The sequence below is a fragment of the Sorex araneus genome, chromosome 4, assembly GCF_027595985.1.
Source record: "Sorex araneus isolate mSorAra2 chromosome 4, mSorAra2.pri, whole genome shotgun sequence".
Classification (NCBI taxonomy): Eukaryota; Metazoa; Chordata; class Mammalia; order Eulipotyphla; family Soricidae; genus Sorex; species Sorex araneus.
The window spans coordinates 149,001,997-149,024,742 of NC_073305.1; the positions used below are offsets into that span (position 1 = coordinate 149,001,997).

General features: G+C 34.5%; 1 protein-coding gene across 10 annotated transcripts in view; it reads right to left on the bottom strand.

Moving 5' to 3' along the window:
* Positions 1-1,089: 1,089 nt before the first annotated feature.
* Positions 1,090-22,746, bottom strand: part of TRDN (triadin) — a 417,254-nt gene continuing 395,597 nt past the window's right edge. For 9 of the 10 annotated variants that reach the window (XM_055136162.1, XM_055136157.1, XM_055136159.1 and 6 more), the window contains 3 exons: positions 22,374-22,409; positions 9,986-10,024; positions 1,090-4,178 (listed from right to left, as the gene is read on the bottom strand). In XM_055136162.1, the coding sequence (XP_054992137.1) occupies positions 4,039-4,178; positions 9,986-10,024; positions 22,374-22,409 (215 nt within the window). In that variant the 3' untranslated portion in view covers positions 1,090-4,038. The remainder of the gene's footprint in view (positions 4,179-9,985; positions 10,025-22,373; positions 22,410-22,746) is intronic. The other variant, XM_055136156.1, reaches the window with a different exon arrangement.

The window sequence follows — 22,746 nt, forward strand, 5'->3', positions numbered from 1 at the left end:
GTTTCTGGCCCCAAATCCAACAAAAAACAAAAATGAAATAACCATACAAAACAACAATAACAAAAAACATAAGGAATTCCTGGAGGTACAATTGGTGGCATTATTGTTTCTATAATAGTAGAAATAGACTGGAGTGATAGCACAGTGGGTAGAGCATTTGCCTTGCACGTAGCTGACCCGGGTTCGATTCCTCCTTCCCTCTTGGAGAGACGGGCAAGCTACCATGAGTATCCTGCCTGCACGGCAAAGCCCGGCAAGCTACCCATGACTTAATCAATGTGCAAAAAACAGTAACAATAAGTCTCACAATAGAAATGTTACTGGTGCCCACTCGAGCAAATCGATGAAAAATGGGACAACAGTGCTACAGTGCTACAGTGCTACAGTGCTAAGTAAATGTTAAAACTCTGATCCCTCTGGAATATAAAGGTGATGGACTGGAGCAATAGCACAATATGTAGGGCATTTGCCTTGCACGCAGCCAACCCGGGTTCAATTCCTCAGCCTTTTTCGGATTGCCTGGCAAGCTACCGAGAGTATCCCGCCTGCACGGCAGTCTGGCAAACTACCCACGGCAGATTCAATATGCCAAAAACAGTGGCAACACATCTCACAATGGAGACATTACTGGTGCCCGCTCGAGCAAATCAATGAACAACAGGACAACAGTGCTACAGTGCTATTGTTTCTATACTCTTTATGCTTTTCTGTGGCTTCTCTCCATGCTCACACTCCTCAACTTGCTTGTAGCCCTTTTCAGCAAATACTTCGATAGTTTGATATTTCAGTTGAAAATGTGGGAAGAAATAAAGTTTGTTATTTCTACTAGTCTGCCATCTTGCTGGAATTTTCATAGAATAATGTCTTTCTACATGCTTATATTTCTACTATTGATTTTTATTTAAAAATAGATTTTGAGATGGAAGATAAATTATCTAAGGTTTATAACACCCTGAAGATATAGCGAGGGATCTGGGAACTTAAAGACTAGATTCAAAATTTAATATGATCGGTAAATTTAGATAAATGCCTTTCTCTAGAATATGCCTCATCTATATGTATGCACTTGTGGTTTTAATACTGCTATTAAAATAATATTTGTTATATTCTGCTTTCTTATAGCCATCTAAAAAATTTTTAAAAACTTAAGAAAATGGTACATGCTCTTAAAAATGATTTTGTTTTTATTATATTTCTGGGATTTTTTAGAAAACCAACCAGAATGAATGAATCAATATGTTGGTGCTTTTCATAGACATAGTTTGAAAAATTCTTCCCCAAACTGAATATTGATGTATAATATTACAAATACAAATCAAAATATTCTATAACATTATTTCTTTTCTATAATTCATCTATTAACAGGTGGTAAGGGGTAGGGAACAAAATAATCTCTGAGTGGTTTGCTCAAAGAAAATGTATAAAGAAAAATATATTAAATTATTACCAATTTGTGATTGATTGAACATGAGTTATGAGTGCACAGTTAAAGAACATATTTGAAGCAACTTTAATCTTATTTGAAAAAACACAAACAAGAGGGCGAGAAATATTTTATTTTGTTGACTATACAACCAGATGATATTTAACTCATTATTTTATATTGCTATCATCATTGTAACTTTTAAAAGATTAATATTAACATTTTATGAATGTTGTTTAAACTATAATTTGTATGAATTACAATTACGATAAATTGCAATATACAGTTTTCATACAGTGAAAGAGCAATGTCGAAAAACACCAGAGGGAAAATTAGTGCCACATCTTAATGTATTATTTCAGAAATTCATTTTAGTATCATATCCAGGTTCTGAGATTTGTTTTTCAGTCTTCATTATGCCTCTGGGAGATATGGGGCTCTTTGTATGAAATTTCTAGTAATATCGAGGGAAGCAGGGGGATAATTTTCAGAACTTTCTAAGGTCACATTGTTTAAGATTGGCACTGGGAATATATTTTTTGTTTGTTTGTTTGTTTGTTTGGGGGCCACACTAAGCAGTCCTCAGGTCTTATTCCTGATTCAGTGTTCAGGTATCATTCTTGACAGATTTTAGGAACCATATATGGTTTCAAGGATAGAATCTAGTTAGGTCATGTACAAAACAAGTGCCATACCTGCTGTAGTATCACTTAGCATTTGGAAATAGTATTTACCTTTGATATTTTTTCTTATATTTTCCAGTGCCTAATATAGTGCCCTAGAAAGTATAAAGTATGTTTATTAACTGTTAAATTAAAGAACGGATGAATTAACCATTCTCTTCTGTAAATGCTAATACTATATCCTATTTGCTCACCACTCCTTTTCTTGCTACCCTGGACATCTGGAGGAGCAGAAGAGCAATAGAATTTATCCTCTGTCCTACACAGAGGTATCCATTAATGCATGAAGAAGCTAAGAAGATAGTATTGTCTGGCCAGTCTTGAAGTTACACACTCCCAGACCAATTCATTGGTATTGTTATTAATCAAGGTTCATTGTAGTTTTGGCTTTTGCTCGAGAGTTAGATATACCATCATGTGGTTAAAACCAATTTCTTTCCCAAAAGCCACAGAAATTAATTATTAATAGTGAACATGTTACTGGTGTCCTAGCCTAATGACTTTTTAAAAAATAAAACAATGTTCTGTTTGTTGGACCTAAAGAATATATTCAGTTAAAGTCCTTGAAAGTAAAGCACATAGCTAGTATGGACACTGGTTGTCTTGGACATTGATAAGTATAAGAATGATGCAAGAAAAACTAGTGCAGTGTACTTTCTGAGTTAATTTGTCATAAGTTGAGTTGCAACTGTAAACATGATAAAGATCACAGTGGCATTGATTTTTGACTTGATAAAAAATGTAGTAAAGAACAAAAGAGTTTATATCACTTGGAGACTAAAGAATTATAAAACCTGATAGCCATTCCAAGTAATGAATTGTCAAGTAAGTGAAAGGCTGTCATTCATTTCATTGGCACTGATAACCAATACTTAAAATACAAGTAAGACATCTCATGAAGCGTATATGTTAAAATGTCTTCCTTCAACTTTGGTGTCATTCATGTATTTCCTTTTTGACAAAGAAGAATTATTAAACTACGCAAAGTAATTATATTGATATGAAGTGAAAAGCAGTCTTGGATCTGTCACCTAAATTTAGTTATTAATCTAAAATTTTCACTCAGGTGACATTTTCATTATGGCACCATCTAGAAAAATCAGAAAAGTCTGAAAATATCATTTGCTTATACTTAAGCAAACTATTTGTCAGGTCTGTTTAATTGTATTGTCTATTTCTATTGGAGTGAATTATACTTTGAGATAAATCTTAGAAATAAGATTCCTCAAACGTTTCTACTCCATTTTATGACTAAAGTCAAGATTATCATTGGAGTTCTAGGAGCACCATAAATGCTAGATGAAGTCTACTCCATTTTATACTCCATATTATACTCCATTTTTATGGCTAAAGTCAGGATTATATTTGGAGTTCTAGGAGTGTCACGAGGAACTCTTTTGTGCCACGATTACCCATTCTTTGGGAATTGTCACAACTAAGTTAGAAAAAGTATACATCGACTTAAATGATTAAGCATCAACTTATTAAGAAAACTGAGTTTAGATATCACCTTAATGCAAAAACAGTAGCTCTTATATAAACACCCATACTTTTAAACTTAAAACATAATGCACTTTTACTTAACAATAAATACCTAACTAAAGTTGGGAATTTTATTTTGTAATGTGTTAAATACACTTAACAGACCATTACTGAGTAAACTTGAGAACAATCCTTTTCTCAATAGGAAATGGAAAAATATAAGCACTCATCCCTAAAAATTAAACACAAGTAACATATTCCTGAGCACCAAACCCTCAACATGTTGTTTATCAGCTAATCCCTTTGCCCACCATTTCTATTTTTTACCAGGCAGCAGAGTAAAATATTTTCAAAGAAATTCCCTGGGCTATGATTTAAATTGCTTTTGACACTGTGGACAAAACGATCCCATTTTTGGTCTTAAAAGTCTTGTAAGGGCTGTGCATGTGTCTATTGTTCTTGTTGCTTTTGTCCTAAAGAACTGGACTGTGCTGATTTCTGTCCAGGGTTCTGCGCAGGAGTGACAGGAAATTGAAATCCATAGCCGTTGTATCCATCCAAGTAGACACATTGGAAGAAACTGATGGGGTCTAAAGAATAAAGAATGACAATTAATTGAAACAATCAGAAAAAGAGCTGGAACAGAGGTAAAGGACAGTGAGTAGCTTTAGAACAATTGATATGGACATGGGTTCTGCACTAGAAAACTTTGTGGAAAATAAAAGACAATAAGCACCTTACAGAAGAGTGGAATTAAATAAACAATCATTTTTGAAGTACTTGAAATTCTTCCTGGTACAAAATATTTTAATAAATAATAAGTTAATAAGTGGCCTCTCAAAGGCTGGGGATGAAAGTGGCAAGCGCATGCCTATTACTTGTGACGCCCTGAGTTTCTCAGATACTGCCTGTGACTCACTCCCTAGCACCACTGGGTGTGACTCTGACCTGAATACTGATCTGTGAGACCAAGTATTGCTGGGAATGGTTCTTACCACCCATACCCTCATCTCATGCTGCTGGATGTGGCCCCGATACGAACCCAACCAAAACACTAAACAAAAATGACCTCATCTAGAAAGTCAACTGTTCCATTTCACTTTATCACTGTATCACTCTCATCCTGTTGCTCATCGATTTGCTCGAGCGGACACCAGTAATGTCTCCATTGTGACTCTTGTTACATTTTTAGGCATATCGAACGTAGCTCGGCAGACTCTGCCATGTGGACAAGATACTCTTGGTAGCTTGCCAGACTCTTTCAGAGGGTCGAAGAAATTGAACCTGGGTCGGCCGTGTGCAGGGCAAATGCCCTACCCACAAGTGCTTCATTTATGGGAATTACGAAAAGTGCTTCATTTTTATGGGAATCAACTGATGTGCCTTCCATTAGAAAAACAGTTTCATAGTAACAAGTTCATTTAAAATCATGAACTTGTTAATATCAAAGTAACAGGGATGTAGGGGTGTGTGTGGTGTGGTGTGGTGTGGTGTGTGTGTGTGTGTGTGTGTGTGTGCATGTGTGTGTGTGTGTTACTAAATCAAAGAGAACCCATGGTTTCTAGTCTTAGATTTGAGATTTTCCAGTTTCCCTTTCTCTAGAGGCAAGCACTCTTCAAATACGGCATAGTTATTCTGGAAATAATTCTTTGGGCATTATCACTGTTGTCAGAGCAGAAAGCAACAGAGGAAAGCTGCAAAGCTCAGGCAGGGAGAGCAGCTCAATTGATCTGAGTCTGCTCTCCGGGAGCTGCAAAGCAGTAATCCAGGCTCCCAGGGAGCAATCTTGTCAAGAGTTGCCAAATTTACTCTCTTCTGAAGAGAAAGAACCTTCCATCCTATCCATTTACATTCTGTAAACCAGTCAGACTCTTTGTAAATGTCCAGGAAAGGGAATGAGAAATGAAGTTAGTGGCAAGGGGAATATGGAGAAAAATGTCAAATTTACATCAGCGTAATTGTTTAGAAGAAATAACAAGGCAGAACAGGAATAGGAAAAAGAGAGGTAAATATCTAATTGATATAGTAATATTATTATCATGGGTATCAGCTGACTTTTATCATTGGAATTTTGATCAAAAAATAGTTTGGAGAAATACTGAATATAGTTATATTTCTTTCTCTTTCATCTAATTCAGAATTATTTTTTATTTTGTTCTACACAGCTCACTCCAAATAAAGCTAGCCTATGCTAGAAGTGGACACCAGTCTAAAAGTTGAGGAAACCATCAAAAGCAGACTACTTTTTAGCCACATATGATCAGAGGTTGCAGTGCTCTTCTCATACATTTATTTAAGTCAAGTTGAGTAAGCTACTAATATAAATATCATTACAACTAAAAATATTAAAGGCTATAAAATAGACCTACAAATATCAGGCTATGGAACTTCTTAGTAGCAAGACAAAAGTAGAAAACATTATTTTCTAACGTATATAGTCAATTAAATTTAAAGCAGTTTTAATAATGTTTTTGTTTCCTTGTTGTTTGGGGGGGACACACTAAAGAGTGTTCAGGGTTTACTCCTGGCTCTGTGCTCAGGGATCTTTCTTGGCGGGGCTTGAAAGACCGTCTGGAGTGCTAGGGATTGAATTTGGACAGTGCCTTTTGCAAAGGAAGTGCCCTACCTGTCATACCATTGCTCTGGTGCCAGGATATCTTTTATCTGAAAAATTACATTGATTTCATTTTTAAATTCTTTTAATTACACGTTTTATTTTGAGGTTAGGGCAGTGTTGCAAAAACTTGTGAAATAATATGAATATCCCATGCATACCTCGTTCATTGTATCCTAAAGTAACTTCTTGATGAGGTATTGCACAATAACTGAACAGGAAGTTTACATTGATGCTCTAAACATATGTTATTAAGATGTTTTAACATTTATTTTTGTGATGAAAGATCTTAATTGTTGGGAAAAAAAAGAGAATGAAGATCTTAATTGTTGGGATTGGAGAAATAGCTTAGTAGCTGACATGAGTTTACATGAGTGAGGCTTAGTACCACATAGACAACTGAACACAAAACCAGGAGCAATCTCAGGTACAATTCCCACATAAATAACAAAATATTAAGCATTTATTTATATAAATTATTAATATAAGAGTAACTATTGAGAAAACACTACTGCATAGTGCTTTTTAGCATAAACTAAGTTTATGATTTTGGATGCATTATCTAGACTGTTTATCTCCCTATATTTCTGATGAAAATATTTTTTGAAGTTACATAATAAAAAATTTTTTAAAATCTATTTCAGTAATGTCCATACCTAAAATAGGGTTTAGTAGAATTTTCTTGGTAATCAATGAATTAACCATTACCAAAGAGTTGGAGGTGATTTGCTATTGTAGGAATCATTTTAGTCATCTCTACAGACTAAATACCTTTAAGAATTTCAGAACACAACTCACATTTTATATCAGTTTTTCAAAACCCATATATTTTATATTTTACTAGATCTCTGTGAAACAAATTTGTGTTATACCCATTTCAAAAATTGCTTCCTTTACTCTGCAATGACTTTAATAGATTCATGAATCCAAACTTCATTGCTTTACCATCTAAAGAAAAATGTCTAATTTGGAAGTACTGGGATAATGAGAACCTTGAATATTGAATTTTGAAGCTGCATATGAATATTGATTGCCTACTAAAATCAATGGCCCTAAAGATGGAATATTAAGAAACTGCCACATGTCTAGAAAAATCAAAAAGGGACTTCCAGCCTTAAGTGTTTGAATTTCTTAGAGCTATTTATATGTGTTCTTTCTTTTAAAAACAAAGTTCACCATATAACTTTAGCTGTCTCATTAAAATATACAGTAACACACATTTAAGCACATAATCAGTTAACATGTTCAGCATCAGAGCTGCGCAGAAGAGTTTGCTTGAGATAAATGCCACTTCAGTTATTACTTTGTAATTCCTCCAAATACCTACCTCTTACATGACATAAAAAGGGATGAAGTCCTCTTTGAAAATGTATTGAACTATTTTAATGTTATTCTTTGAGTCTGGACTACATTTTTTTTTCTTCAACTTTGTTCTTCTAAAAAAAAGTTGAATTTCAATTTTTTGTTCACCTTTGATATGAACCCAATAGTTTTATTTTCATGATAGGATTATTATTTTTACTTCTTTAGGGGTGATATAACATCAGATATTTTTATTCACTTATTTTGATTTGAGGGCCACAAAATAATTTGGGGGTCACTGCTTAGGGCTTTCTCCTGCCTCTGTGCTCAGGGTCACTCCTGACGGTGTTCTCAGAATAATATGTGTTGCCAGGAATCAAACCCAACTGGCTGCATGCAAAGCAAATGCAATGCTGCTGTGCTATTGTTTCAGCCAATTTTTAATGGATAAAACTAAGAAAATAAATAACTCATATAGTCCTAACTATCATACATAAGCATATAGAACTGAAATATGTAAGCAGGCAAGATATTTATCCTCATTGTGTCTCTAATTCTTATTCAGCTTTCATCCAATCCACAACTGTAAAATTTAATAGTGCTAGAAGAAGAAAGAAGAGAAATCCCTGAACAGGATATGGCATGCTATAAATAATGGCTTTAGTAAAAAGATAGGTCTGATGTGTTGTTTATTCAATAAGAGTTTTTGACAGACATTCCTTTCTCAGAAGCCCTTAATGTAAAACACTGTAGTATGTAGAAGGTGAGATTTGATTAAGAGAAAGACATTTTAGCACATATAAAACAATTTGTAGATTTTAGAAGAATGTAATTTCTAGCATTATTTTAGCCACGAAAAATAATTGAAGAATGCCTAATATCCTACATCTTTTTACTATCTGATTCGAACATTTTTGGTGTCATCGATGTAACATGAATTTCTCTGGTGATGAATAACTTGAAGCTATCCATCTGAATGATCTTTTATAGGCCTGCAGTTCTTAACTGGTGTTCAGATATAAATGTTTTGAGATGGGAGAATTCCAGCAGAATTTTGTATATGTTAAGATGCGAGTATATGCATATATGCATGTGTATATGTTTTATTAAAAGTTACATTTTAGATCTTATACAATTAAAATAAAAAAGATAAATTTAAAAAATCTTCCCTCTCAAAATTTGGAACATTATTAGTTTTGCTCAGAGAACTCATACCAATTCAAATTTATAGCTTCCAATCCATATTACTTCATTTGACAAAGATCACCAAGTGATTAATACATAAAATCAATTGAGAAACATTACTTATAAGATAAAAATATTGAAAATTGATTTTATTAATTACTTTAAGTCTAAAATTTGTCATTAAAATATCTTAGAACAACAAAACTCATATAAGACTCAGGTATTCATTCCCTTGTTTTTCCTGGAGTGCAATATTTTCTCACTCTTAATTAATTCTGAGAACTGCTGCAAACTTATATTTTGGTGTCAAGAACACTCCAAAGCAAAGTTTTAGTATCCACAGGGTATTTTCAAGTCAAGTAAAAAATATCTCACATATGATATGCCAAAAACAGTAACAAGTCTCACAATGGAGACGTTATTGGTGCCCGCTCGAGCAAATCAATGAGCAACAGAAAGACAGTGATCATATGACAAATCAAACTAAGAAGTCAAGAAAAACTTAGGAAACACACACACACACGTGCACACACACACGTGCACACACACACGTGCACACACACACACGTGCACACACACACACACACACACACACACACACACACACCAAGGCCTAGAGAGATAATCCAACAGGTAGGGCACTTGCTTAGCTTGCAACCAACCCAGGTTTGATCCCTGGCATCCATTAAGGTCCTCAGAGAAAGGTCACGAATAATTCCTGAGTGCAGAGCCAGGAAGTAACCCTGAACATCACTGGGTGTGCTCCTCTCCCAAATAAAGAAAAGAAAACAAACACAAAAAACAAACCACATCAAGTTAATTGGAACCCTTAAAACACAAAGGAAGATATTTAGCTCTGGAGATATTGTTAATGATCACATAATCAGTTGTAGAAGATTTTTCTGATCTGTGAAGCTTTCTTTTCTTTCATTTGTCCCACTATTCTTCTTCTTGTTTTTGCTGATAATACTGAAAAGTTGCCTGTATTTTTGTTAATCAAAATATATAAATTCATATTTGAAAATTTATGCTATCTTCTTGATATCAAATAGCATCCCTTCATCCTAGATAATATACAATAATTTTGAAATATAGCTCCTTTAAGGAGATTGGAAAATAAATGCAGCTATCTTTTTATAAATAAAGTTAAAATCGTATAGTATTTTAAGTGTTGTTTGTTTCTAAAACATGTCCACCATCAAACATTCATTAGAACAAAATTGAAGACTTGATTAACAATGGATAAATAAGATTGTATAGATTTAACAGAAAATATATTACAGATAACACTCTTACCTCTAGCTTTCTTTGAAGTTGGAGCACCTTCAATATCTTCTGGAGAGTAAAGAAAGGACACATTAATCCATGCTCATTTTTCACATATTTCAAAGATGTTTCTTTTATTCAAAGACTTTATAGAATTGTGGGCTCTATTATACATTAAACTTAACATAAAGTTCCAGTATCTATATAATCAAGAAATTTCTGATAAATAAGTTAACTTCTTTGACTTGGGCAGAAGATGGGGAAACAATGGATGCTGGAGCAGGACTTGGGTCAGTAAATTAGTGAAGGTTGGCAAGAGTAAAGAGGGCTGTTTTATACTTTCCAAAGAGCATATCTTCCTTTGAATACTAAAACTCATTTTAAAACCACTATCCATCAACTTTGGAATTTAGGAAGGCTGAGGTAAGTACATTCATTTGCATAAATAAAATCCAGCAAAAGCCTCAAACATATTCTATTAGTGTACTGTCACTGTCACTGTCATCCCGTTGCTCATCAATTTGATTAAGCGGGCACCAGTAACGTCTTCATTGTGAGACTTGTTGTTGCTGTTTTTGGCATATTGGATATGCCACGGGTAGCTTGCCAAGCTCTGCCTCGTGGGCAGGATACTCTCGGTAGCTTGCCAGGCTCTCTGAGAGGGGTGGAGGAATCGAACGCCGGATGGCCATGTGCAAAGCGAATGCCCTACCGGCTGCACTATTGCTCCAGCCCATTAGTGCACTAATCAGATTTTATTAGTTTGACCATTGGAAATTACATTAATGATCAAACTAGCAGGGGGCAAGTCAGGACAGAGGAAATGTCTTATGTATGAAATCCTAACAACAGAATTGTAAGCACAGGTGCCTAAAATAAAATGAAAATATTTAAAAAAAAACCCAAATCAATCTCAGCTAAGTGCATAATGTTTTTTTTTTAAATTTTTAATGAGGGGACACACCTGATGGTGCTCAGGCTTTACTGCTGATTGTGCTCAGGTATCACTCTTGGCAGGGCTCAGGAGACCATATATGCTTCTTGGGGATAAAGAATTTATGTCAGACTCATGCAAAGCAAGTGCCCTACCCACTGCACTATTGCTCTTGCCTGGTATATAATGTCTCTGAAGGGACACTTTATAAATGTTTTACTCTTTTAAGCATTTCACTAACAGACATTAGTAAGATATTCGGAAGGTATTTGTTAGAGATAAAATTAGATGATATGAAATTTTTCAGGACTGGAGCGATAGCACAGTGGGTAGGGTGTTTTCCTTGCACACAGCCGACTCATTTCGATTCCTCCGTCCCTCTCTGAGAGCCCAGCAAGCTACCAAGAGAGTCCCGCCCGCATGGCAGAGCCTGGCAAGCTACCCGTGGTCTATTTGATATGCAAAAAACAGTAACAAGTCTTACAGTGGAGACATTATTGGTGCCCGCTCGAGCATCAATGAACAAGGGGATGACAGTGCTACAGTGCAGTAATTTTTCAAGTAAACATTTTGGCAAGTGTTATTGATTTCTAAAATTTAATCATTTTTTAACTGAGACATTATTTTCAGTTATTCATGACTGTTACTGATTTTTTTAAAAGTCAGTTTTTGATTATTTAGGTTTCTTATATCAGTTGTTTACTAATCAATAGTGTGAAGTAAATGTGACTTTTAGAAGAGATATTCTGTATTGAGGTCAAAATGAAAAGAAGAAACAAAATTACTGGAGTTATTTTTTCCTGCTAATGACTTAATTTTCAAACTAACCAGTTTTTTTAAAACCTATTTAAATACAGGCATAATTAAATAAAATACTGGATTAAATGGTCACAGTCTTAAATTGACTTATTAACTGCATTGAATGTTGCTGACTTGGCTGCCCCTGGTTCAATCCCTGGTGTTGTGTATGTAGAAATCAATTCTTCAGTACAGAGCTAGGAGGAAGCTCTGAGCACTAATGTGTGTAGCCTTACACCCTTCACCCTGTCCTCCCAAAAATGACTTGATGTTTTGAGGTAACTTAAGATCTATATTATAAACATGATGTCAGAGTTCTTAGATAACTTATGTTTTATTTTTGTATTTATTTATATAGTGAGAATCTCTTCATTTCTATGGAGGATATTTACAAAATTTAAATACTTGTCCTGGTTAGACAAAGAATATGCTCTTTAAAAAAATAGATTATGACCTTCAAAACCAAGACACTGCTTCTTTAGATCTATTTGTTAGAATAAAACTCTTAGCTGCTTCTCTTTCCTAAATTTTATATTTTGGCCCAACATAGATTAGCTTCAGGTAGCAAAAGCGTCAGAGCTTGCTAAATAGAGTCAGGTGTCAATCACTCTGCTAACCAGAAGAAGAGAGCAGAGCCTTATAGAAGAGGGTAAACTGTAAGCCTATGGCAGTTGTTATAGAGATCCAATCTCTGTGTAAGCAACTAAACAGCAACAGAAATCTACTGAACTTAAAGTAATTCACTGTGACTGTTTCTGCTCAGAAGGCAAAAAGGAACAACATACTTATAGTCCATTTACTGTTAAAACATGTACACTGATTGAGTAGCAGTTTCGATAAAACAAGTATTTGTCTCTGGAAAGGTATAGTTATTACCTCAAAAGACATAACAATATGTGCTCATGAGAGTGTTGTAAGAGTAAAGAAGAATTCTATAAAAGACTTTAATTTTAAATGGGCCCCCAAATACAGAGGGAGTTTTAACCAAAAGAAGTCAGAGCAAGGTATGATTTTAGAGATGTTCATTCTCTGACAGAATGGAATTAAGGGAGTCTTGGGTCTATGATGTTGTAGACAGATACAACAACCACCGTTCTGGCATTTAGAAGATTATATATTTGACTGTATAAATACACTCCATAGAGTTATAATTAGAATTTAGCAGAGAGTTTTGTTGTAGGACAATAGAAAATTTGGACTCTAGTCTCAGTACCAGTGATAATTATGGTGTATAATTATATGTGTATTTATTTATTTATTTATTTATTTATTTATTTTTAGATATATTTAAATTTCGTGCTTAAATGTCTTTATTTTTTTTTTTAATTTTTATTAAATCACCATGTGGAAAGTTACAAAGTTCTCAGGTTTATATGTCAGTTATACAATATTCAAACACCCATCCCTTCACCAGTGCCCAAATTCCACCACCAGAAACCCCAGTTTACCCCCCGCCCCCACCCCCTACCCCCTACTGTATAACTAATGAATTTCACTTCATTTTTTCTTTACCTTGATTACATTCCATAATTCAACACAAAACTCACTATAGTTGACATAACTCTCTCTCTCTCTTTTTTTTCTCTTTTTCCTTTTCCATTTTTTTTTTTTAATTTTTCCCCCTCATCCCCCTTCCTGCGCCTCATAGTATGGTGTACTCCACGCCACGTTGGCCAGCGTGGGGCTTTTGCTTAGCTCATAGTCCAGAGGTGGCTGTTACATTAAGAACCTTCAATATTTCAACAAAAACTTACTGTTATTATTTGGAGTTTCCCCCCCAAGTCTGACCTGTTCAATTGGAACCCTTTCACATTGATGACAAAGTCCGCGCGGTTTTGGATTTCTGTATAAAGTCCTGGGAAAATTCTGCCAGAAATTACATATTTCCTCCGTTAGCCGGCGTGGGGCAAAGGCTTAATTCACAGTCTCCATATATGGGTGCAGGCACTTGCTGGAACCCCAATTCCTAAAGCTGTCTCTGGTTCCCGCTTGTTCCACATCCACCGGCTCTGCAGGGGCATGGGCGCCCGGGCCGAAAACCCGGCCGGCCGGAGCCGAGCACGGGCCCGACTCTTATATGTGTATTTAAATGCATGGACTTGATATAGGAATTCTCAAATTTTAAGAACATGAACATTTATCACTCCCAAAAAGTAATCTAATCCCATTTTATGTTCTTATCATGTTAATCTCATTTCATGTTATTATAATGGTGATTGCTACATCTTTAAGTCAAAAGCAAGATGAAGTAGTGGAGAAAGCAAGAATTTATGTGCTACCTATCTAAATATTGACCTTATGTCTCCGAGACAAAAACATAATTAAAACAGTTTTGGATAATTGACCAAAAAAAGCCAGAAAGAGCAAAATGGTAACTTCCAATATAGGAGTTACAAGGAAAAAGTTTAGCTGTATTTCCATCTGACCTTACACATATTATAGAAAAAATATATTTCATAAAATATCAACCACTTCCCAATCAATTTATCCTTAGTTTATATTACAAGGAAAAAGAATGCTTTCTTTTTTTATTTTTGGGCCGTACCAGGCTGTGCTCAGGACATATTCCGGCTCTGCTCAGTGATCACTCCTGGGAGTGTTACGGGAACCATATGTGTTGCTGAGGATTAAACTCAAGTAGGACATGCATGTTAAGAAAGCACCTTACTCACGGTACTATCTCTCCGGGCCCCAAAGAAATTTTTCAATTGAACTAAAATATGTAAATGATCTAAAATTTCAATGATAGTGTGAAATATCAATGGCATTTTGCAATGTTTCTCCTTTTTAACAATTTTCAAAACATTCTTCTAAAAGTTGGATAATAGAAATATATTTAAATCACAACACACACATATTACTCAATTTAACGTATATATTTAGTGTTTTTTCTAAGGGTTTTGTAATCTAATATTTTCTTCATAAAGGGGATATAACTCATGCATCTTCAGTCTCTCTTTCTATATATAAACAATATAAAAATGTCAAAATTGAAACATTTAGAAATGTGCCAAATTTTATAGTCAAAATAAATATTTGAGATTTTCTTTTATTTGTTCATTAAGGAGTAGTTACCATTATAGCACTAATAACAAGAGCCATAACAATAATTTTCAGTTTGAAACACTCTATTAGGTACTTTATATATCTTTTCACTTATGTCGAACAATATACCTATAAATTAGGTAAAACAAATTACTATAATTCGAGAAAGAGTATTGAGAATTGGAGGTTTGAAAAAAAAGACTTCTGAAGAGAAAACACAAAGGGATGGAGCACATTTATTACACATGGGTGCCCCAGTTTGTATCTCCAGTGTCATATGGTCCTCCTGACCCCTGAGCACTGCATTGGGAGTACCAAGTACTGCCCCAAATGGAAAATAAATGAATTAATAAGAATTTTAAAACAAATTCTCTCAGTCAACCCACTTTAAAGTGCTGGGAGAAGGTAGAAAGATAAAACTTTCTATATTTCTACTAGTGTCAACTTTCATAAAAAATACTTTATCTCTACTTGAAATGAGCTTTGTTATAAACCCTGAAAACAACTGAAAGGAAATAGAAGGCTATCTATAAACTGCAGCCTAGGAAAGAAAAAATTATTTACCCAAAGAGATAAAATATATGATAGGCTACAAAAGCAGTGCTCGAGAGTGATCAAATAATTGTGGGATGTTTGCAGAAGTGGAATAATCTCTTCTCTTTAGAAGTTAAAGAAAAAAATATTGTAATCTATCTTTTTAGAGACAGACCTCAAACAGTAATAAACATTCGGATATTGAGATAAAGTAAGAATGTGCCTGGGAAATAAAATGGCAAGACCAAAGTTTAGGATTCAGTAATATTAGGAACATGGAAAATTGAATTGAATTGGAACTTGTGATAAGGTAGAATCATTAATCATTAAAAAGGTTTAAAGAGGCAGGTCAAGCCTGGATCCTCAAGCCTCTATATGATTAGTATAAAGAAGTATAAAATTTATTCTAAAATTGTAAGAAATAAGTTTTAAACATTTTCTCTAGTTTTTAAATTAATTTTGTATTTTGAAAACCATATTTATAAAAATATGTTTATAAAAATGAATAGGAAAATGCTGGAAAAGTGTGCTTGTAAAGGTTCAGAGTATACATAATAATATCATGTCTTGCCAATTGATTTAGAGTTAGAGAGAAGGATTAGAGATTAGTCAAAATAAAATTGGCACTTTTATATGGAGTTAACTAAGAATGGGGGTCAGGGGTAATAAAATATTTCTGAGCTTTGCTGAGAGTAATGGTGTAAGTCAACCAAGAGGGTTGAGGTAGTAAGGTCAGAAACTGGGGTTGGAAATAACTTATTTGCATGTGCAAGGCATTGGGTTCCATCCTCAGAACTTCAAACTCTGTCCCCACTTCATCGTTCACCAGCATAATCAGGTGTAACCTGGCGTTCCTCTTGTCCCACTGGGTATGGCCCCATTTCTCTGAGCATTACTTGGACTAAACTGGAAGGAACTTGTGCAAATCAAAGATGAAGTTGGAAGTTGAAAATACGGAACAAGGGTGGGAATTGTTGGTTAGACTTCTGAGCTAATAGGAGGTATTTTCTGTAAGAGGCTGTGAGTTCCTGTGGCATCACTGAGTAAGACTGTGAAAGCTTAGGCTGGACAACTGCAAAAAGAGTTAAAAGAGAGAGAAAAAGAGAGACAGAAAAAGAGAGACAGAAAATAAGAGAGAAGGAAGAGGAAGGAGGAGGAGGAGAAGGAGGAGGAGGGGGTTAGGGCAATTGATACAAAGGGAGAGTCAGAGTTATTTTTAGCCAGATCTCAGAGTATAACCAGAAAATGCTTGCCTGAGATCACATGCACAAGGGAGGCAAGGAGACATGTTATCAAGGACAGCTCAAGTGATAGTTTGTGGATAAATGGCTTCATCTCCTAATGGGAAGGTAGTGCAAGTAAAATAATGGAAGGATTACATGAATGTGTAATTTGGAAAGCAGAAAAAGAGTTTAAGAAATCACATTAATAGCACATATTGTTTATTGCAGTTTTTTTAAAGATGAATTTTTCTGTGCAGTATCCGTAATTCTCTACATACTCTTAGCAAACATACTAAATAAATAAAACAACCTAAATAATGCATTGTGTACCAGTACTTACTGTATGTTTATTTCTATTAGCAGTCTACACTCAGTTACGAGTTTCAAAAATACCCATAGGTAAACATCTGAACGCCTTAGGCACAGATGCAAAAATAACAACATGGATTATTGTTTTCTTCCTCACTCTTATTATTTTATCTAATTCAATAACTAACATTGAGTCCGTAGGTATGTTAGAAGCTTCAAATTATTTTCTCAGTTGTTTACTGCAATATGTTTTGCTTTATGGAATTATTCTAAGAGTTTGCATGTTTTTCAAGACATTCAAAGAATCCATGGTAGTAAAAAAATTAGTCAACAGTTTGTTATAGGTCTCAGGTATGTATGAAAGGCTTTTTATGTGCATGCTACTAGCATTATCATTATAATAATAATTATTATTTTACTACCATCATCCAATTGATGATTTATGGTACCAGGGATTAAACCAGGGCTTCACCAATAAGACATATGCTCTACCACTGAGCCATATCTCCAGACTATATCATTATTTAAACGATCATAAATATAAAAAAAAGTTAACTGTTACACTGAGCTATATTCACAAAGTTCCTGAAATTGGCTTCAGAGAGCAATAAAGTATGCAGAGACAGTTAGCACTTGAAATTTTATTCATAGTGAAGGCAATGGTGATCAGTAAACGCCTGCAATCCTTTCTGAGTGCCTATTCTGTCATTCTGAGAATAGGACGTGACTGTCTTGAGGACAAAGTCAGAACAATTTAACATCACTGATAAATGAATGAGGCCACATTGCTGGTACCCAGAGATTAATAATGAACAGTGACAAAAACATAAATAAATGTGCCACATACATGCTTTCTCTGTGCTCTTGTAATAGAGTGGCCAGCACAGGTGAGAAAGGCAACTGGTAGATATTTGAAAGACTTCAACCCAAAGAGATTGCTCCATTTCTTTTGTTTTCCTGAACAAAATTGCTGAGATTTGAAAATACTTGCTCTGAAAGTGAGATATTCTTTCTTCTAGTATTTTACCTCACTGTTTTACCTGCTTTGGTACAAATTTAAGGAAAAATATTAGCAAGAAATAAAACAATTAGCCCCATAAAAAAATGGGGTGAAGAGATGAGCTTAAACTTCTTCAGATGACCAATGAATGTGTTTGTCCTCAGGGAAATGGAAATCATAACAAAGAGATACTGACTCAACTCCAGTGAGAATATCATACATTAAAAACAAGCAACCAAAAAAGAAATTAAAAGCAACCAATGTGTGTGTGTGTATGTGTGTGTGTGTGTAGGAGGTTGAGGAGGTGGGGAGAAGCACTCATCTGCTGTTGTAATGTCTGCTAGTTTAATCTTTAGAAAAACAGTATGGCCATATCTAAAAATTTTAATGTATGACTCTACAATTACCTCATTCACATAGCCTGTTCTGAGTAACTTTTAGGGGAAGTACGTAGACAAAAAGTTTTAGTGGGCTTATAAAATCTGCCCTTGCATCAGTGAGACAATTTTGAACATGGGATATTTTTCTTTTTAATTTTTGAAGTAAGTCCACTTGTTGTTATATTACTCTCAAAGACTTTGAATGTGATACAAGGGAAACACTACATTTAATAATTATCTTGTATACTGCCCTTCATATTCATTATATGTTGGATACAAGGTGAAGGCACAAAGAAATGCTGAGAATTGTTTTGTCCAATACAATAGTCACCAACCCCCTAAGGGTTTGGGAAATGAAATAGGACTAATACAAATTGAAATGTGCTGCAGTGAAACCCTCACATAATTTCAACGACTCAATAACAAAAAAATAATTTAAACTGATTATAAGATGTAATATGTGTTTATTTATTGGCAAAATGAAACAATACATTTTCATCATTTTAATGTGTTTGCTAAGAAAAAATAAAATCACATTTGGTTCCTGTAATATTGTGTTGAGACAGTTGATTAAAATAATTTAGAAAACATGAATAAAATTTCAAGGTCTTGGAATTTGAAGACTCTTTAGGAAAATTCATAATTGTATACAATCCCCCATACTACTTTATAAGTACAAAGAATTCATTGTTGAATAAGGAATGAATAAGAATGTATCCTTACTATTAAGAAACTGTGTCTTGGATTTATGATTTCATACAAAAGATTTTCTCTGCTGTGGATTAAAATATAAAGTTTTTAGAACAGATGGATTCACAGAATGGGGTAAGAAGTTATTGCCTGAATTTCTCTTGCAGTTCTCTAGTCAAAATTCTAATAAGAAAATTTCCCTTCGTACAAATGTGGTTCATTTATCTTCGAGATGCTTGGATAGGTTGAAAATATTCCTTATTTACCACAGTGAATGAACTTGATTATTTCAGTTTTTGGAGTTGTAAAAACTTGCAGTAAATTCTGATCTCTACTATGTAATCAATATGAAAATGCACTTTCCTTCTTTACACTAGGCATGATAATTGGGCTATATAAAGTATTTAGGTAAACTAGAAATAGAAAAGGTGTGAGGGTTTTCTATAACAATGGATTTCTAAGAAAAGGTTTTGTAAGTCATTGATCTAATTCTGCCTGATTATCTAAAAAAGATGTAAAGGAATATTTTGAAGAACATTATTAGCAAAAAATGGTGTTCTATTACATATTTACAAATTTGGTTTATTTTTTTGTAATGTACTTTTATTAATTCTATTTATATTGGAAATATAATAATTATATGTTTTGACATGCCTTCTATTTCAGGAATACATACTAAAGCAATTAGCAAAAAAAGATCTGATGTAAAACAAAACTATACACATGCATATGGAAATGAATATATATTTATTATGAATAAAACTATTTGTTCTCAATTATGTTGAGTTGATTTATAACCTTAGAATTTTGATGGTATATGTCCAGCACTTTAATTAAATTTAGTTAAAATTGTATCACTCAGAGGACATAATTATATACAACTTTCATTTGTTGTATTACAGTGATCAAAATCATCAAAATAGGTCAATCTCATTTAAGGCAAATATTTGTTTTCCATGTACATAGGAACATTTCCCCTAAACCACCCACTATATGTCTAAGTTGAATTAACTTAAATTAACTTAAAGAGATTATTTTGAATAGCACAGGATATACTCATTCCACCACTATATTTTGTGTAGTCATAATTAACTTAAATTAACTTAAAGAGATTATTTTGAATAGCACAGGATATACTCATTCCACCACTATATTTTGTGTAGTCATAGATAAAATCAATCCCAGATTTTTTGTCTATGTTGTTGTGATCTTTGACATTTTGACATTGTGAATTTCTTTTGTAAAGGAAAATGTGTCTTCTGGCTTGTCTTAACCTACTTCATTGCACATTTATGTTGTAATAGTCCTGATTTCTCCATATATATTCTGGCTTTCATTTGTAACTTAAATATCCTGCTAGATTTACTACCTGTCCATTCCCTCTGTTATTACCTACAGTGTTTATCTACTAGAAATTCTTGATACAATAAAATAGTGTTTATATTAAGTGCCAAAATGTTTTAGCATCTTCATATCTACATAGAACATGCCTGTTTACAAAGCTCAAAATTATTTTTTGTCATGTAATACAATTAAAGATTTTCTTTTGTTGTTGGGAGTGCTTATTAGGAAAAAATATAAAACACAAATTTTACTGCAAATTTTTATCCAACAGTTTGGTTGAATTTAATAACACATCTTGAGCATGATCTGAAAAATAGTTCTGGAACTAAGATTATGACTCAAAGCCCTAAGTTCTTTCTTGGGCACAACATACCTGGCTGACCCTCGGGGTGTACCTAGTTCCCTTGCCTTGAACTTTGCTGAACTGAGTAACACTTCTAGCCCAAGTGCCCAGAAAAGCATCTGTAAGAGTTACCTAGCATTTAATTTCCAGCATTTTTACATGTGAACCTTATTAAAATATACATTTCTATTTTATTAACACTCCAAATAATTTAAAGATTACAGTTGAGATTGTTTTGGTTTTGTAAAAGATGAATAACATGAATATAGTTAAGAGTGAAAAGGCACCCATCAGAGAATGGGGCAATGAAATGAACAGAAACTTTCTCAAAGAAGAAATATGACTGGCCAGAAAGCATATGGAAAAATGCTCTTCATCACTAATTATCAGGGAGATGCAGATCAAAACAACAATGAGATATCATCTCACACCACAGAGACTGGCCCACATCCAAAAAACAAAAGCAACCGGTGTTGGTGTGGATGTGGGGAGAAACACATCCTTCTTTCACTGATGGTGGGAATGCCAACTGGTTCATCCCTTGGAAAAAACAGTATGGACGCTTCTCAAAAAAATTAGAAATTGAGCTCCCATTTGACCCAGCAATACCACTTCTTGGAATATATCCCAGAGAGGCAAAAAAGTATAGTCGAGATGACATCTGCACTCGTATGTTCATTGCAGCACTGTTTATAATAACCAGAATCTAGAAAAAACCAGAGTGCCTGAGAATAGATGACTGGTTAAAGAAAGAAATTTTGGTACATCTACACAATGGAATACTATGCAGCTGTTAGAAAAGATGAAGTCATGAAATTTGCATATAAGTGGATCAACATGGAAAGTATCATGTTAAGTTAAATGAGTCAGAAAGAGAGGAACAGACATAAAAGGTTTCACTCATCTGTGGAATATAAAGTGACAGAATGGGAGTAGTAGAGATAAGTACCAGGAGGTTAGCTCCACGGTTTGGAAGCTGGCCTCACATGATGGGGACGAGGACAGCTCAGATAGAGAAGGGAACACCAGCTAAAGGGTGTTCAGAAGACCCACTTGGGATGGGAGATATGTGCTGAAAGTAGATTATAGACAAACATGATGGCCACTCAATACCTCTATTGCAGACCACAACACCCGAAAGGAGAAACAGAACAAAAGGGAACCCTCTGCCATAGAGGTGGGGTGGGGTGGGAGGAGGACAGGGTGGGGGTGGTGGGAGGGATACTGGGATCATTAGTGGTGGAGAATGGGCACTGGTGGAGGGATGGATACTTGATCATTGCATGACTGGAAGGCAAGTACGAAAGTTTATTACTCTGTAATTGTACCACAAGGTGATTCACTAATTTTAAAAAAATGAGTGAAAAGGCATTTAAATTGGCTAGGATTTGTGAGTCATTCTGATTAATTAAATTTGTGAAATAAAATTATTTTTTATGTTCTGTCTTATTGGATCCAATAGAATATTTCTTTGGTGACTGAGGATAATATTAGATAGCCACAATGAAAATCACTAATTATCTTACACAATTTTATAGCTTGCTAAAAAGTAAGGCAAAGTATAAAATGGAGAAAACATGCTAGCATTTCATTGCAGCTCATATATTTGCTGCTCACCAATGGAACAGTACATGGATGACTAGGGCACTGCTATCACCACTGAACCACTGATTATTTATCATATTTATTTTCTCTAATCAAGCCACACATAATACACACAGGAATTAATATTTTATTTATGAATCATGTAAATTAATTTTGTCTCGTAATGCCATGGTTTTAAGACCTTTATATACTGCTTTTTAATTTTTTAATTACCTTTTTCTTCTTTGGGATGCTTCAATTCTGTTTTTTCTGTGGGGGGGAAAAAAGGAAAACTTATAATCTGATATAGTTATTCACAGGTCCACCTAAGGTTTGGAAAAAAATTATTTTCAGAGAGTAGACCCTGGTGGTACTGAGGGCTTACTCCTGACTCTGTGCTCAGGGATCACTCCTGGCTCTGTTCAACAAATTATATGTGGTTCTGGGGATTTAACCAGAGTCTGCTGCATGTAAGACAAAAGAAATAAACCCTTTACTATCTGTCTCTGGACCCGGGTTCAATTTCTCCATCCCGTCCCTCTCAGAGAGCCCAGCAAGCTACTGAGAGTACCCCGCCCGCATGGCAGGGCCTGGCGAGCTACCCATG